General features: G+C 45.4%; 1 protein-coding gene across 1 annotated transcript in view; it reads right to left on the bottom strand.

The window, feature by feature from the left end:
• Positions 1-2,630: 2,630 nt before the first annotated feature.
• LOC144806346 (uncharacterized) overlaps positions 2,631-13,932 on the bottom strand; it is a 49,255-nt gene continuing 37,953 nt past the window's right edge. The window contains exons 5-6 of the mRNA XM_078672727.1: positions 5,302-8,026; positions 2,631-2,862 (exon numbers count right to left, since the gene is read on the bottom strand). Of these exons, the coding sequence (XP_078528853.1) occupies positions 2,631-2,862; positions 5,302-6,671 (1,602 nt within the window). The 5' untranslated portion in view covers positions 6,672-8,026. The remainder of the gene's footprint in view (positions 2,863-5,301; positions 8,027-13,932) is intronic.

The raw sequence follows: 13,932 nt of genomic DNA, 5'->3' as shown, positions 1-13,932 counted from the left end.
TTCTTTGTCTGGTGGTGGGCCTGATGTTGTTGGCACAGTTGCCCTTTTTCTAGTAGTTGCCGCAATATTGGAGTCTACTGTGACGGATCCTTGGATGTACGGGGTTCTTTGGAGGAGTGCTTGTACTTCTTCTCCGTCCTTGGCATGAAGGACCTGCATGTTACTGGGTCTTTGAAAGCCTCCCTCCCTTGGTCCACGACACTCTGAAGCATGGGGAGGAACTAGCTTCTGGTCTGAGTGGGGAGCAGGGTCTCCAAGAGGAAGTCTGCCTTTGGCTTTTCCTCCTCTAATCTGACTTCAAAACCTGTTGCCGCGTTCCTGATGACCATATTATAGGCTCCAATGTCATCTGGCGGCGAAGGCCTTGAAGGGCACATGTCCACGGCCTCTTGTGGCCTTTCGGTGTCGAGGTCCTGCCATCCCAGGTCCTGTGTCCCCGAGGATGCCGAGCCGAGGGTTGTCCGCTGGTCATAGTCCAGCTCCTCCTCGTAGTATAGGGCCTCCTCCTCTAGGTGTTCCTGGGGCTTGGGAGTTTTCGGCGGCCCTTCGGCGTCAAACTCCTCTTTTTCTTCTATTTCGACGATCGGCGTCTACGGCTTCGACAGAACCGTGAACCTCTTCATTTTTTTGTCAAACTCTTTTTTCCTTTGCAGGTGCTATCCATTTCGGCCTCGAGCCGTCTCTTCCTCCCCTGGAGCTCGGCGGCCTGTTCGGCGTCGAACGTTTCCGCCGATCTTTTCCTCGCCGCCATCAGCGTCGGCGTCGACCCGGTCTTCGGGTCATTCTCTCTCGACGTCCAACGGTCCTTTTCGGGGACTTGCTTCGACGACCTTGGCATTTCGCCGGTCTTCGCTGCCTGGGAGTCCTTTTCGAAGGATCCGCTGGGCTGTTTGTCCTTGGATGCAGCTGCAGCCGTCGAGATTTTCGGCGCCAGTGCTCCCTTTGAGGACTTAAGACTCTGTTTCTTGAGAGTCTGACTCAGACCTTCAAGGGTCTGTCAGGGGTTTGGGGGTCAATGACTCTCCTACCTCTTTAGAAGTGTTCTTATCGGACTCTCCGACCGTGTAGTCATTGGCTTCACCGGTGACGTTATCCTCCTCATTGCTGGAGAGTCCCAGGTCCCGAAGCGACGGCGGTTGGCCCTTGCCTTGCATGTTGTAGTTGGCCCTTCTGTGTCTCTCTCTAACCCGGAGAGTCTTCCGTGAGAAGGCGGAGCAGGCGTTGCAGTTCTTGCTTTCATGGTCGACAGGTAGGCAAGGTTATAAACCGGGTGCTGCTCCTTCTGTGCGTATTTGTGGTGGCAGTTATGGCAGAATTTAAAGGGTGTCTTGTCCATTCCGTGCTCAGGGGGCCCCCTGTGTGCGCATTCTCCGTTGGAAGTCGAAGTTCTCCTTCTTCTTCGTCGTCCCGGCTTGGTGGTCTAGTCCCTCGTTGTCTTCTCCAAACTTTTCTGTTGAAAATTCGCCTTTTCTGCGTCTTCTTTCCTCCAAAAATTCTGGAGCTCTTCGGAGACGATCCAGACCCAACGGCGGAAAATAGAATCTGAAGATGGCGCCCAAAGGTGGGAGCTTCCGCAGGAAGCAGGCCGACGTCACAGGAAGTAACACCAGAAGGTGGGACGTCAACGCCCAACTAGGCTACAAAAAAAAAAAAGAAAGAAAAGACTACGATTCCGGACCCAACCACTAGACCGCGGAATAATGCACAGCATAGTGAATCCAGAAAGATTCACGCTGCAAAAATTGTAGTTACCAGACAGCTCAAGAGCTCTAGAACGAGCAGAATCTACCCTCCAAGACTCTACATAAGAATAAAAAGGAGTTAGAATAACCAAGTCCTTTTCCATTCCACCCTACCCCATAGCACTGCCACCAACTCCACCACAATAACCTTGAAAACCATAGCTCCTATACCCAAAGCACCGTCATCTGTTCCCACAAAACACTGGCCCTTTCTGCTTGTCCTAAAGCTACTTCCCCCACACTGCCACCTACCCTCAAAACAATACATGGCTACACTGTCTGGATAGATGTGTTGCAGCAAAGTTTGTACTATGTTGTGACTTGGACACAACCAATTGCTTTGGTCAGGTGATTGACATGAGTGTGGAACTTCGGTGCATTGCCTGGATTAGGTCTATATGCTTCTCTAAAGATACCCAAGCATCGTTAATGGACAAGCTATTTGATGGCGCTCGCCTTTTAAGCAACAAAGTGGACTAGGCCCCAGACAGATTACTTGGGTCTGTCTGCCTCCGCCACGCAATTTCATCACAAATCTCATCCCCTTTTGGCTACAGTAGGGTTTTTCAACTCTGCCAGCGACAGACCCTGCTACAAACCCAACAGGTCTCCCAGTTCTTTCATGGCCATGGCACACAAAGGCAACGTCCAAGACATCATGCCACTGAGTGACCTGCTGCTACAACTGGTGCAGCTGCAAAACCTCTTGGTGTCCTTCCAGACACTGACTCACCCTATTGTAGGCAGTATCCAACATTTTCTCCAGTGAATTAGATTATGCCAGTGGCAGACCCCTCTCCCTATTCCACCCAGACTTAACAGTGGTGACGGATGTATCACTTCTGGGATGGGAAGGTCATATGGGAGACAGAGATTAGGGAACCCTCGTCACCGACAGAGCCCCAACTCCACATCAAGCTGTTGGAGTTGGGAGAATTTCACTTGGCGATGAAGGTCTTCTGGCCCACCATCACAGGAGGGCTGGTGCAGCTTCTCACAGACAAGACAGTCAATGACGATGGTCTCATCAGGAAGTGTCAGACTTGAACTTGTTTGACAGCGAGCAATGGATTCACTGGCTCCCAGGTATGCTGCCCCAAGATACAGAAGAATCCTTACTCTGTTGTATTGAATATAGTTGAGAAGCATATGGGAGAGACGGCGATCTACCATCCTGATGAGACCATGGTAATTAACTGGAACGGTCGAAACATTGACTATACAGGGATTATGTCTTCTGAGAATCGCCTTTGCTTAACTTGTATTGTACAATGGTAATTTACAGCCCTGCTTTTGTGTACAAAATGTGGATCGGACTGTTTTATCATCATATCACTTTCATCTTGAGCACTGCGCAGTCATCACTCAACAATTTATATATACACTTGCTGCTGAGAATACAATTAGAATTTTGGGAAATGAAAAGGCCTCATCTGAATTCTAATCATGATAAAAAAGGTGTATTAATATCTGCCCAGGGCCTGCATATGTGATACAGACCTGTGAGATAATGAACTCATAGACCTCTGTAGTTGTTCACAGTGCTCTGGGAAGTGCTTTTATGCGTCTACGCTTGTCACTTCTGGAGCAGAATGACGTCGACACTGAGCTGCCTGATGTCTCCTCCTGCGTGCAGCAGGACTGCTTTAAAGTTTGAGGATCCAGTCTGGCGTGTGGGAAATATTCACAAGGTGAGGAATCTGTAAGCAAAGGAGTATCCACCAGAAAGAGCGTTACCGAAGGCAACTAACTGGTTTGTTATGTTTTCCTGCTGTTGTATATTATCTAATTCTGGGTGGTGAACTCCGCTTGCAGAGTTTCCGTATTCCACGGAGCTCCCGGAGTTCCTAAAAACTCTGCACCGTGGAGCGTAGCGAGGTTTTTTTCCACGCTCGCGTTTTTCAACGTCATGTATTGGAGCGAGGAAAATCCACCTCCTGATGAGATTTTTCCTTGCTCGCGCTCGCCAAGGTCTAGTTGGTGATCAAAATCAACTTCCTGGCGAGATTCGTTGCCGGATTTCTCAATGCGAGTGGTCGTGCCAGGTCACAACCACTCGCGTTGAGAAACTTTCCTTCGCATTGACAAAGCTGCCGCACAAGTAGGAGCAGCTGCACCCTCTTGCGCTACACATGGTGCCATTTGCGATACATTTTACAGGGCGGGTCAAACAATCGGAGATCAACATCACCACGAACGGCATGACCCTAACGCACTCCGCTGCTCGTAGAACTCCGCATAGTGCGGCGCAGTTTTTTGACACTTCGCGAAGTTCTTCATTGAGGACCACCACCTAGGCTTAATCTTATCATGAAAATCTAGATTTCAGTCATATGTTAAGAAACAAGGGTGAGTAGAAACCTTTTGGGTGGAGAAAATTTAAGACATTAATATTGTGAATTTTTTGGTACTTAGTTGATTTTTGCAAGTACTAACACTTCTCTGTGTAAAATAAATACCTTGAGATTTTTTAAACTTTTAGATACTCAAATTGTGGATTTTGTTGCAATTAAAACATTTTCGAGGCCTGAAATTTCTTTGGAGGTTGCATGCGGGCAGCCTAAGTTATCCTGCAAGAGTTTCTTGATTAAACCACAATATGTGCTATCTCATGTAGTCAGGTTGTTAGAAGCTTTTCTGCAACTCAAGATATGCCTTACTTTTCGCCTGGTTTGGATGCATTTCTCATGTTTAGTGAGATTTCCTTTCTGAGTATAACGTTTCTGGCTTTCCCCTCCTGTAGAAGGCTTTAGTCCAGTGTGAATTCTCTCATGTTAAGTGACATTGTATTCGTGATTAAACCTTATCTGACATTCAGAACACACATAAGGCTTTTTTCTCCCGTGTGAGTTCGCTCATGACAAGTGAGAAGTAATTTGTTAACAAAACTTTGCTTGCATTTCGAGCACTCATAAGGTTTTTCCCCAGAGTGGGATCTCTCATGAAGCATAACACTGTCTTTCGGATACAAGCTTTTATGGCATAAGGATTCTCTCCAGTGTTGAGTTTCTCATGGTAAGATAGCGTTTTTCTCTGCAGCTTTTCTGGCATTCAGAGCACTCGTAAGGTTTTTCATCAGTATTGAGTCGCTTCTGGTTAGCGAGGCTGTGCCTATCAAATAGGAATTTCTGTCATTCACAGCGTTGGTAATGTTTTTCCCTGTGTGCGTCTGCTCATGTAGTGTGAGATTGCATTTAAAATTTATGCTTTTTCGGCATTTGGAGCACTAAATTATTTTTGATGGTGAGTTTTCTTATGGTGAATGTAACCATCTCTACCTCTGAATCTTTTCTGACATTTAGAACACTGATAATGTTTTTCCCCAGTGTGGATTCTCACATGTGCAGTGAGATAATATTTTTGGCTGAAACATTTTTGGCATTCGGAGCACTGATAAGGTTTTTCCCCAGTGTGGGTTCTTATATGCTGAATGAGACGTCTTTTTTCACTGAAACATTTCTGGCATTCCGAGCACCTATAAGGTTTTTCCCCAGTGTGGGTTCTTATATGCTGAATGAGACGTCTTTTTTGACTGAAACATATCTGGCATCCAGAGCACCTAAAAGGTTTTTCCCCAGTGTGGGTTCTTATATGGTGATTGAGACTGATTTTTTCGCTGAAACATTTGTGGCATTCAGAGCACTGATAAGGTTTTTCCCCAGTGTGGAATCTCACATGTGCATTTAGAAGTGATTTAAGTTTGAAATCTTTTGGGCATTCAGAGCACTGATAAGGTTTTTCCCCAGTGTGGGTTCTTATATGCTGAGTGAGACTGAGTTTGTTTATGAAACATTTCTGACATTCAGAGCACTGATAAGGTTTTTCCCCAGTGTGGAATCTCACATGTGCATTTAGAAGTGATTTAAGTTTGAAATCTTTTGGGCATTCAGAGCACTGATAAGGTTTTTCCCCAGTGTGGGTTCTTATATGCTGAGTGAGACTGAGTTTGTTTATGAAACATTTCTGACATTCAGAGCATGAATAAGGTTTTTCCCCAGTGTGGGCTAATGTATGTCGAGAAAGTCTTCTTTTGTCACTGAAACGTTTCTGGCATTCAGAGCACCGATAAGGTTTTTCCCCAGTGTGGGTTCTTATGTGCTGTGTGAGTCTACTTTTTACACTGAAACATTTCTGGCATTCAGAGCACTGATAAGGTGTTTCCCCTGTGTGGATTCTTGTATGTTCAATGAGTCTTTGTTTGTAACTGAAACATTTCTGGCATTCAGAGCACTGATAAGGTTTTTCCCCAGTGTGGATTCTCACATGTGCAGTTAGAAGTGATTTATGTTTGAAATGCTTTGGGCATTCAGAGCACTGATAAGGGGTTTCCCCAGAGTGGATTCTTGTATGTTCAGTGAGTCTGCTTTTGTAAATAAAACATTTCTGGCATTCAGAGCACTGAAAAGGTTTTTCTCCAGTGTGGGTTCTTCTATGATGAGTGAGACGGCTTTTGTCAATGAAACATTTCTGGCATTCCAAGCACTGGTAAGGTTTTTCCACAGAGTGGGTTAATACATGTCGAGAAAGACTTTGTTTGTTACTAAACATTTTCTGGCATTCAGAGCACTGATAAGGTTTTTCCCCAGAGTGGATTCTCATATGGTCAGTGAAATAAGATTTACGGCTGAAACTTTTTTGGCATTCAAAGCACTGGTAAGTGTTTTCCGCAGAGTGGGTTAATGCATGTCGATATAGACTCGCTTTGATACTAAACCTTTTCTGGCATTCAGAGCACTGATAAGGTTTTTCCCCAGTGTGGATTCTCATATGCTCAGCGAGATAAGATTTACGCCTGAAACTTTTTTGGCATACTTTGCACGGAGAGTTTTTTCCCCCAGTGTGGATTCTCATATGCTCAGTGAGATAAGATTTACGCTTGAAACTTTTTTGGCATACTTTGCACTGAGAGAGGTTTTTCCCAGTGTGCATTCTCTCAAATTCAGTAAGATGAGATTTATGGCTGAATCTTTCTTGGCACAGGTAACTTTTTCCCCAACTTGGATTATTTTGCTTTGATTGAGGTGGGTTTGAACACTGAATTTGTTCTCACAGCCCATGTTTTTATAAGGTGTATTCATTGAGTTACATTTAATTTTCTCTTCCTTACATGCCACGGTAAGAGTGAACCCGATTTTAGAATCGGGCTTGTTTAGATAATGTTCAGTATTTATCTCTAAAAGAAATTGTGTGTTTTACACTTGAATTGAGCAAAATATGTCTGGAAGCAGCCCTGTAACACCTGTCGAAATGTTTCTAGCAGATAATAGTCTTTTGGTTATAGCCTCTCCGGCAGCAACTTATTTTGTCACTGAAGTTTTTCTCAAATCTATTTGTATAGGTTCTTAGCAATACAGTAATAAGGTGTTAGTCTGATATTTAATTATTAAACTGAGAAGTATCTTTTTGCACTGATGTAATGGCAGTAACCGAGAACATTAGAACATGCACAGTACTATTGTGGATCACCAGTCACAGAACATCAGTTCCTTTTACCCTTTTTATGTTTGGTGTAAGGTTAAGGTTTGTAGTTCTGAAGACGAGGATTTATTTACATTAGCTATAGCGCAACGGTGCTCATTTAATCAGTTTTTACACATCACTCCTGCACAGCAGATAATGTCGAGGCGATTTACATAGAATTACAGAACAGAATACATTAAAAAGGAAACATTCTGAGATGGTCATGAAAACAATAAAGTGGTGGATTTTTAAGGTTTTCGCCAGAGTGAGCAGAGTGGGTCGTGGTGTTCTATCCTGAGGCAGATAGTCTTAAACTTGCGTAACTGGTTAAAAACGGTTGTTGAACAAATGTGATTTTTCAATCTTTTGATTGTTTGCTTGTCAGCTTTGGAGTCTTCTTTTAGCGTATTTTCTTTGATGGTCTGCAGAAGAAACCTTTTGTTATAACTTTCTTTTATGCAGTGTCTGCTTCCCCTCTGGAATTAGATGATGCTTTAGATGAACGTTATTCTGTCATGCTGCGGCAATTTGTCTTTCTGATATTTCAGATGAGGATGCTGTGATTGGTCTTTCTGGCATTATTTCTGATGCTGTGTGCACAGATATGACTTTGCTCTGGGTTAATGAAATGCAAAATTTGAGACTTCACTTACAGGTATAGTACTTTCCTCAGCTCCCACTTCCTCGCCACACCTAGGTTTTGGAAATTGTTTAAACTTAGAATGCTGGATGTCCTTCAGTTTTTCAGAATAATCCTTCTTATGGCACTAACATTCAGTTGCCCGGGGCTAAATCTTGCTTTCTTCATGCGTAATTTCAATCACCTATAGTATTAAAATTAAATAGTTAATACATGTAGATTTTCCCAAAAATAATTTACAATCCATATCAATGCAGAATTGCAGAATTTTGAAAATGTTGAGCTGTTCTTCAGACAGAGCAGAGTATAGAATGGTAGCCTGAGAGTACTTGGATGAGTGAGGATTTGTAGAATTTATTAAGCTCACAGAGGATACATGTACCCTATGGACTTGTAACATTGAATCCCAAAGGCAGACATTAAAGTCATATGGACTGGCACCAAACAGATATTTAAAAAAGAATACTATTAATTAATTTTTAATGTAGATTTCTGGGATGGGAATTTCTCCTCCACGGACAACAGGCGTTTGCCTCTGCCCTGAGTTACCACCTACTTGTATCTGATATCCTGACTTTTGAGTTCTGTCCTCTGCCGCACGCAAATCTATTGTGTATTGCGAGGACTATGCCTAGACCTATCCCTCAACTATGGTCCAGAGTATGAATCAAGGGCAATGAAATTAAGGCGTACTTTCATGTGTTCATTTTATTCCACCTGATTATCAGTTGTTAGGTTTTTCTGCACCTGGATGTACAGGGTGCAGAAAAAATAGGACACCCTTTTTTTCCAGACAGAAATTTTTTACTGAAATGACGCACCAGACTCTGGGTGCAGCAGAAGCAGCCAAGACGTATGCTGTTTTTTTACTAACTGGGGGAAACACACAATTCTTGCCTCTGTTAGAAAATGCTTTCCTCTTCCCTCCCCTGCTTCACCCATCTCCCCCCAACCAACCACATGCATATACATACCACCTGCTTAAAACAAGTGGTAAATAAAAGTAGAAAAACACTATGAAATAGTGAATGGCATGTGGTTTGACAGGCAGAAGAATCTGTTCCTCGTGGCAACTCCCCTGTCCATGGCGTCAAACTAGTAACTGCACTTTACTGGGATAAATCTACCACAAAACAATTACATGAGATTTTTCTGCCACTCCAGTACTGTGCAACTTCTAACAAGGGACTATGGAGAGGTCTTGGACGGGTCCTGTGACCTGGAGGGTCACACCAAGTGTGCCCTCATTTAAGGCAGAGGACTGTCATGGGTTTAACAGCTAGAGCGGTGGTGGCAATGCACCCTGTTGTAAGGATCAATAGCCTTATGATATCTTTGCATCATGGTCAGTGGAGTGGCTTTCTACTGACACACCCATGTAATGCTCCATTTCTATGCCTGTGCCCAGACTTTGCGCTAACATCAAGTGCGTGTTTAGGGTGTTGGTGTGCGTAGCATAGAAGCAATGTGAGAGTGCGACAGAGTAAACCGCATCTCCTGCGTGCCAGTTGTGTATACAAGTGGGACCATCTATCCCTCTTTTATACCCTAGTTCAAAGTCCTCTGTTACCAAGGAATAATGTGCTCTACAAAGTACGCAGGTGCCTGCTGTGCCACCAGGGATGGTGTCAGCCTGACAGTCTATCTGAATTGAAGGGACATCACCTGCAGGCTGAATTACTTAATGGAGAAGCTGTGTACCTGTCCTGAAGAACCTAGAAGTCTGCCTAGAAGCTTGCCTGTCTGGTAAGAAAGGGAAGGGAGTTTGACTAGCGAGCAGGAGGACAAGGTTGTCCTGGAAGAAGCAATGTCCGACACATCTCCGTTATCTGTAGGGCGAACCGGAAAGCCATCCAGCAGGACCAGCTAGTCTGAGGGACCCCCTACTCCCCCGCCAAGACTCTCCCAGTAGTTCAAGGCAGAAAATAAAACTTAACGACAACATGATTGTTGAGGCCCAGTACGACGATTGTGTGCTGCCAACAGGCCCGTTCAAGGTTTCACTTGTCAAATTCCTAACACAACAGGGTCTGAATCTATTGACTTCCTGTAGAGCTTGTGTTGGGCTTTTAGCTGCTGGATTTCTGACTATTCTGTGTCAGAGGCCCATGAGGGACTACAACTACTCCCGTGTCGAACACCCTGTCTGAGCTTATGCCTGTGGTCCAGCCGGCCACAGTGTGGGCTCAATTGCTGACGGTCGGGCCTCCAGAGGGGCTGCACTTACAGACAGGCCAGGTGTGACTGCTACCTTGGGACTGCTAATCTTCAGGCAACTGCAAAGAAAAGAGAGTGGGTGCCCTACTGAATGCAGCACTATATCCAAGACAAAAGCGCTCCACAAAAGCCTGCTGGTGGGTCACTGCTCTCGCGAGTCTTCGGGCGTGCCATTCAAATGTCGGGAAACAGGAAAGAGACCCAGACAAGACTGACTCATCCTGTGAAAGAGTAAGACACTTACGACAGAGCATACACGCATTGGGGTGACTGAAGTGACAGAACTGACCCTATACTATATTCATGATACTCCTAAATGCCCCTAGAGGGGAAGAGGGTATCAGAACTGGACGCACCTGTCTGCAGCACATGGTAGTCTGGCATGCCTGCACTATCTTTTCACCCGGACTGTCCATAAAGATGACTTTAGGGCCGCTACGCACATAGCAGGGGGAATCTCAGACCATTCGCTGGTGGAGGTGCAACTCGATGGTCCGGTTGGTATGAATTAGGCGACTAGAAACGGTTCTGACATTTGCAGGTGGGTCACGCTCTGCAAGGTAACATCTGGGAAGGGGGGGAAGTTGCCTGATGCATCCCTACTGGAGGACCAGCTGCTAACTAATCCCCTGACCAAAAAAGCAATCTCAACCATCTATAGGAAGTTGATCTACAATTCTCTGGATCCCTTGGGGATGTTTCAGGCGGCCATTCACCAACTTTATTGTTTTTCAAAAACAAGCTTCCAAAGAAGGAGTTTGTTTTTAAAAACCAATAACTAATCACCCTCACACCCTTGGAACTTTCTCCCTGATTAATCTACTCCCAAGAAGTGGGATTCATTTAAAAACAAATTCTCATCACGACTGCCAGGTATTCCCTGGTGGTCCTGAATAAGAGAAAAATACATCAGACTGCTTGATCTAACAAGCATTTGCAATGCAATAGGTCTCGCAATAGAAAAGTTTGAGCTTTTGGTGTGTAAAATGTAAAAAAAATGTAATTTTCGTTTATGTTTTTCAAAATATAAAAGTATTAATTTTGTTATTAGAAATGCCAATAGTTATAAAGTTAGCAAATGTTACATCTATATCATTAGTAAATGTACATGTTTAGTTTTCCCCTGTCTTACATGTATTATTTGGAGTGTGGATTTGGAGTTGGAGGGTGGATTTGGAGTTGGAGGGTGGAGTTGGAAGTTGGAATTGGAGGGTGGAGCTGGAGGGTGGAGTTGGAGGGTGGAGTTGGAGGGTGGAGTTGGAGTTGGAGGGTTTAATGGTGCCACATAGCAGTTAACTGGAAAATCTAACCTTGAGCTGCACAAATAACTTCAGCACGAGGAGCATTGTAGAAATTGCGTTCTGGCCACAAAATCCTTTTTGAGGGCTGGAAAGTATAACAGGGGTGGGGGGATTGAGACGTTTTGATAGCCAGCATAGGATTTACAGCTTGGAGACAATGGAGGGCACTCAACCATGGAAGGCAATTAGAGACAGTTCGCGAGGGGTGGGTGGGCGGACGAACAGCAGCCTTTGTTGTGGTGTGCGAGGCGGATGGGGGTGGGGGGGCAGGGGAGCGAGTGAGTACCCTGGGGTGTAAGTGGAGGTGTATATTTGTGGCCAGTTCTTAGTGTTCATGTGCGCAGAGCTCTACTGAAATCAGGAGCATTTTTAATAAAATAGGAGTTCAGAATTGTAATTTCCCGGTATAACAATACTTTTATTAGTGGTAGAACTTCATTTGAATGCAAACATGCACGTAAAGAGCTTACACTGTAGCAATACAAGCGAGTTTCCCCACTGTCGAATATGTCTGCCCTGTTGCAGTTTGCTTGATTTTTTCATTTTTTGCAACAGCCATTAAGCATGCTGGAGTGTGACTGCACAGATTGTGTGTCAGTGGTATATTGTAACGGCCGCACGGCCGTCAGGCGCACTCTGCGCCCTAATTCAATTACAGTGTGCATAATTTTGCCAATTCCACTAGAGTAGCGTCTCCAGCCACTATTAACCTTTGCCTTTTCAATCAATGTGACAGCCATTGTATAGTGCGCACATTTCCAATTGCATCTAGATGTTGCTGGGGAACTGAGTTCGAGTCTCGACAATGACGCTGACCATCCTGTGATTCTGGGCAAATCACTTAATCTCCCCATACCTAACAACAAGCACTGAAGAAAGGTGATGTGACGTCTCCATATCTGGCCATGACATAAGGCTACTGTGCTGCCAGGACAGTGTAAGCTTTCAGCGATGCGTCCATACCTGGAGCAAGGCTCATGTGATGTAAGCATCATTAACATATGTGCAGGGCCACTGACATTATACGATTTTGCAGCTGTGGCATTTTCCGCATACTTGTAGTTTTGACACGTATGACATATAACCAGTCATCTGCAGCATTATCTGTAGATTTTAAAAAGAAACACATATCTAGTGCCAACAAGTCAAAAGTTACAAAGAAGCACTTTGGACTGCGTTTTTATGCGAGTCACGGCCTGCGGCCGTGAAAAGTGAAGTCAATTTGAAGAGTGGAGGGACGGGGTCTGCAGAGGTGTTTTAAACCCATCTCTTCGAGTCGAGGAGTGGCCTTGAAGGGGATCGGTTCAAGGGAAGGCGCAGGCCTTACGAATCCGCACAGCCTGAATAGACTGTCCGGCCGTGAAATGGATTAAAAAACAAGCAAACTGCGTCGAGTAACTGACTGAAAAGGAGCCTGGGGGGAGAGGGGTCATAATGCCAACCTCAGATGGTCAAAGACTGCGTGGTGTAAAACTCTCAGCTCCCAGAGAAGACGTCGAAGACTCGCTAAGGCTTCTGCTGCTTTCTGCGAGCACACTGCCGTGCTATCAGGAGAAGGCGGCGTAACAAAGGCCCCCGCAGCGGTAAAAATATGTTTACATTTTGAGAAGAGTGGAGGGACGGGGTCTGCAGAGGTGTTTTAAACCCATCTCTTCGAGTCGAGGAGTGGCCTTGAAGGGGATCGGTTCAAGGGAAGGCGCAGGCCTTACAAATCCGCACAGCCTGAATAGACTGTCCGGCCGTGATATGGATTAAAAAACAAGCATTGGCGCCAAACCACTGTGCGCGACACACACACAACAAGAATGGGAGACGAGATGGGTGGCCGGGCACAGCCTGATTCCCATCATGATTAAGTGACGGCGGGGGGCGGGGAGCAGAGCTGGGGAAGCAGATGCGAGTCACGGCCGCAGCGCACGCTGGGAGTAGCCCTTTGATGTGCAATTAGGAGGGAGGCTGATGCCTTTGATGCGCGTGCTTGAGGGGGCCCCTCTCACATGTGTCCCAGCCCCCCAAAAGCACTGACAGGTCTGGGTCATGTTCAGACACCAGTGAGCTCTAACTGCCTCTGCTGCCTGGCCCGCTCTTGCTGGTGGGTTAAGGTGGGTCAGAAAGCTCTTTGTGGTATGGGTCAAGCTGAAATTGATAATTTATTACTAATGCACAGAGCAATAGCCCTGGCACAGTGACACAAAGGTGGATCACAGCATGCTCCTTATTCCGATGGCCTTTAATGTTGTTACTCTCCTTAACCCTCTGTATGCCAACGTGCCATCTGGATGAGATAGGGATGGGGACTGTGGGGCCTAGAGTTTGAAGCCTCCGGCCTAACAGCCTGATTTTGTGTCCTTTGCCTTGGGCAGTCAATGGCCAGCAAAGCTTGGGTTGCCATGCATCACTCTAGGCAAACACAAGTCCCTGCAACCTGAATTCTCAACTCAGCTACACACACACAACTGAAGCAAACACACAGCACCCAGTACAGTAATTGCAGAAGAGAAACAGTAGACCTAATACAGCCCAGACCTACTGCCTTTACCAATGTTTGGTACTTTCTGGCTTGGCTAATCAG

This window comes from Lissotriton helveticus, assembly GCF_964261635.1.
Source record: "Lissotriton helveticus chromosome 1_1 unlocalized genomic scaffold, aLisHel1.1 SUPER_1_unloc_65, whole genome shotgun sequence".
In the NCBI taxonomy this organism is placed as follows: Eukaryota; Metazoa; Chordata; class Amphibia; order Caudata; family Salamandridae; genus Lissotriton; species Lissotriton helveticus.
The sequence above is the reverse complement of the archived record's forward strand: the minus strand, read 5'-3'. Positions and strand labels throughout refer to the sequence as shown.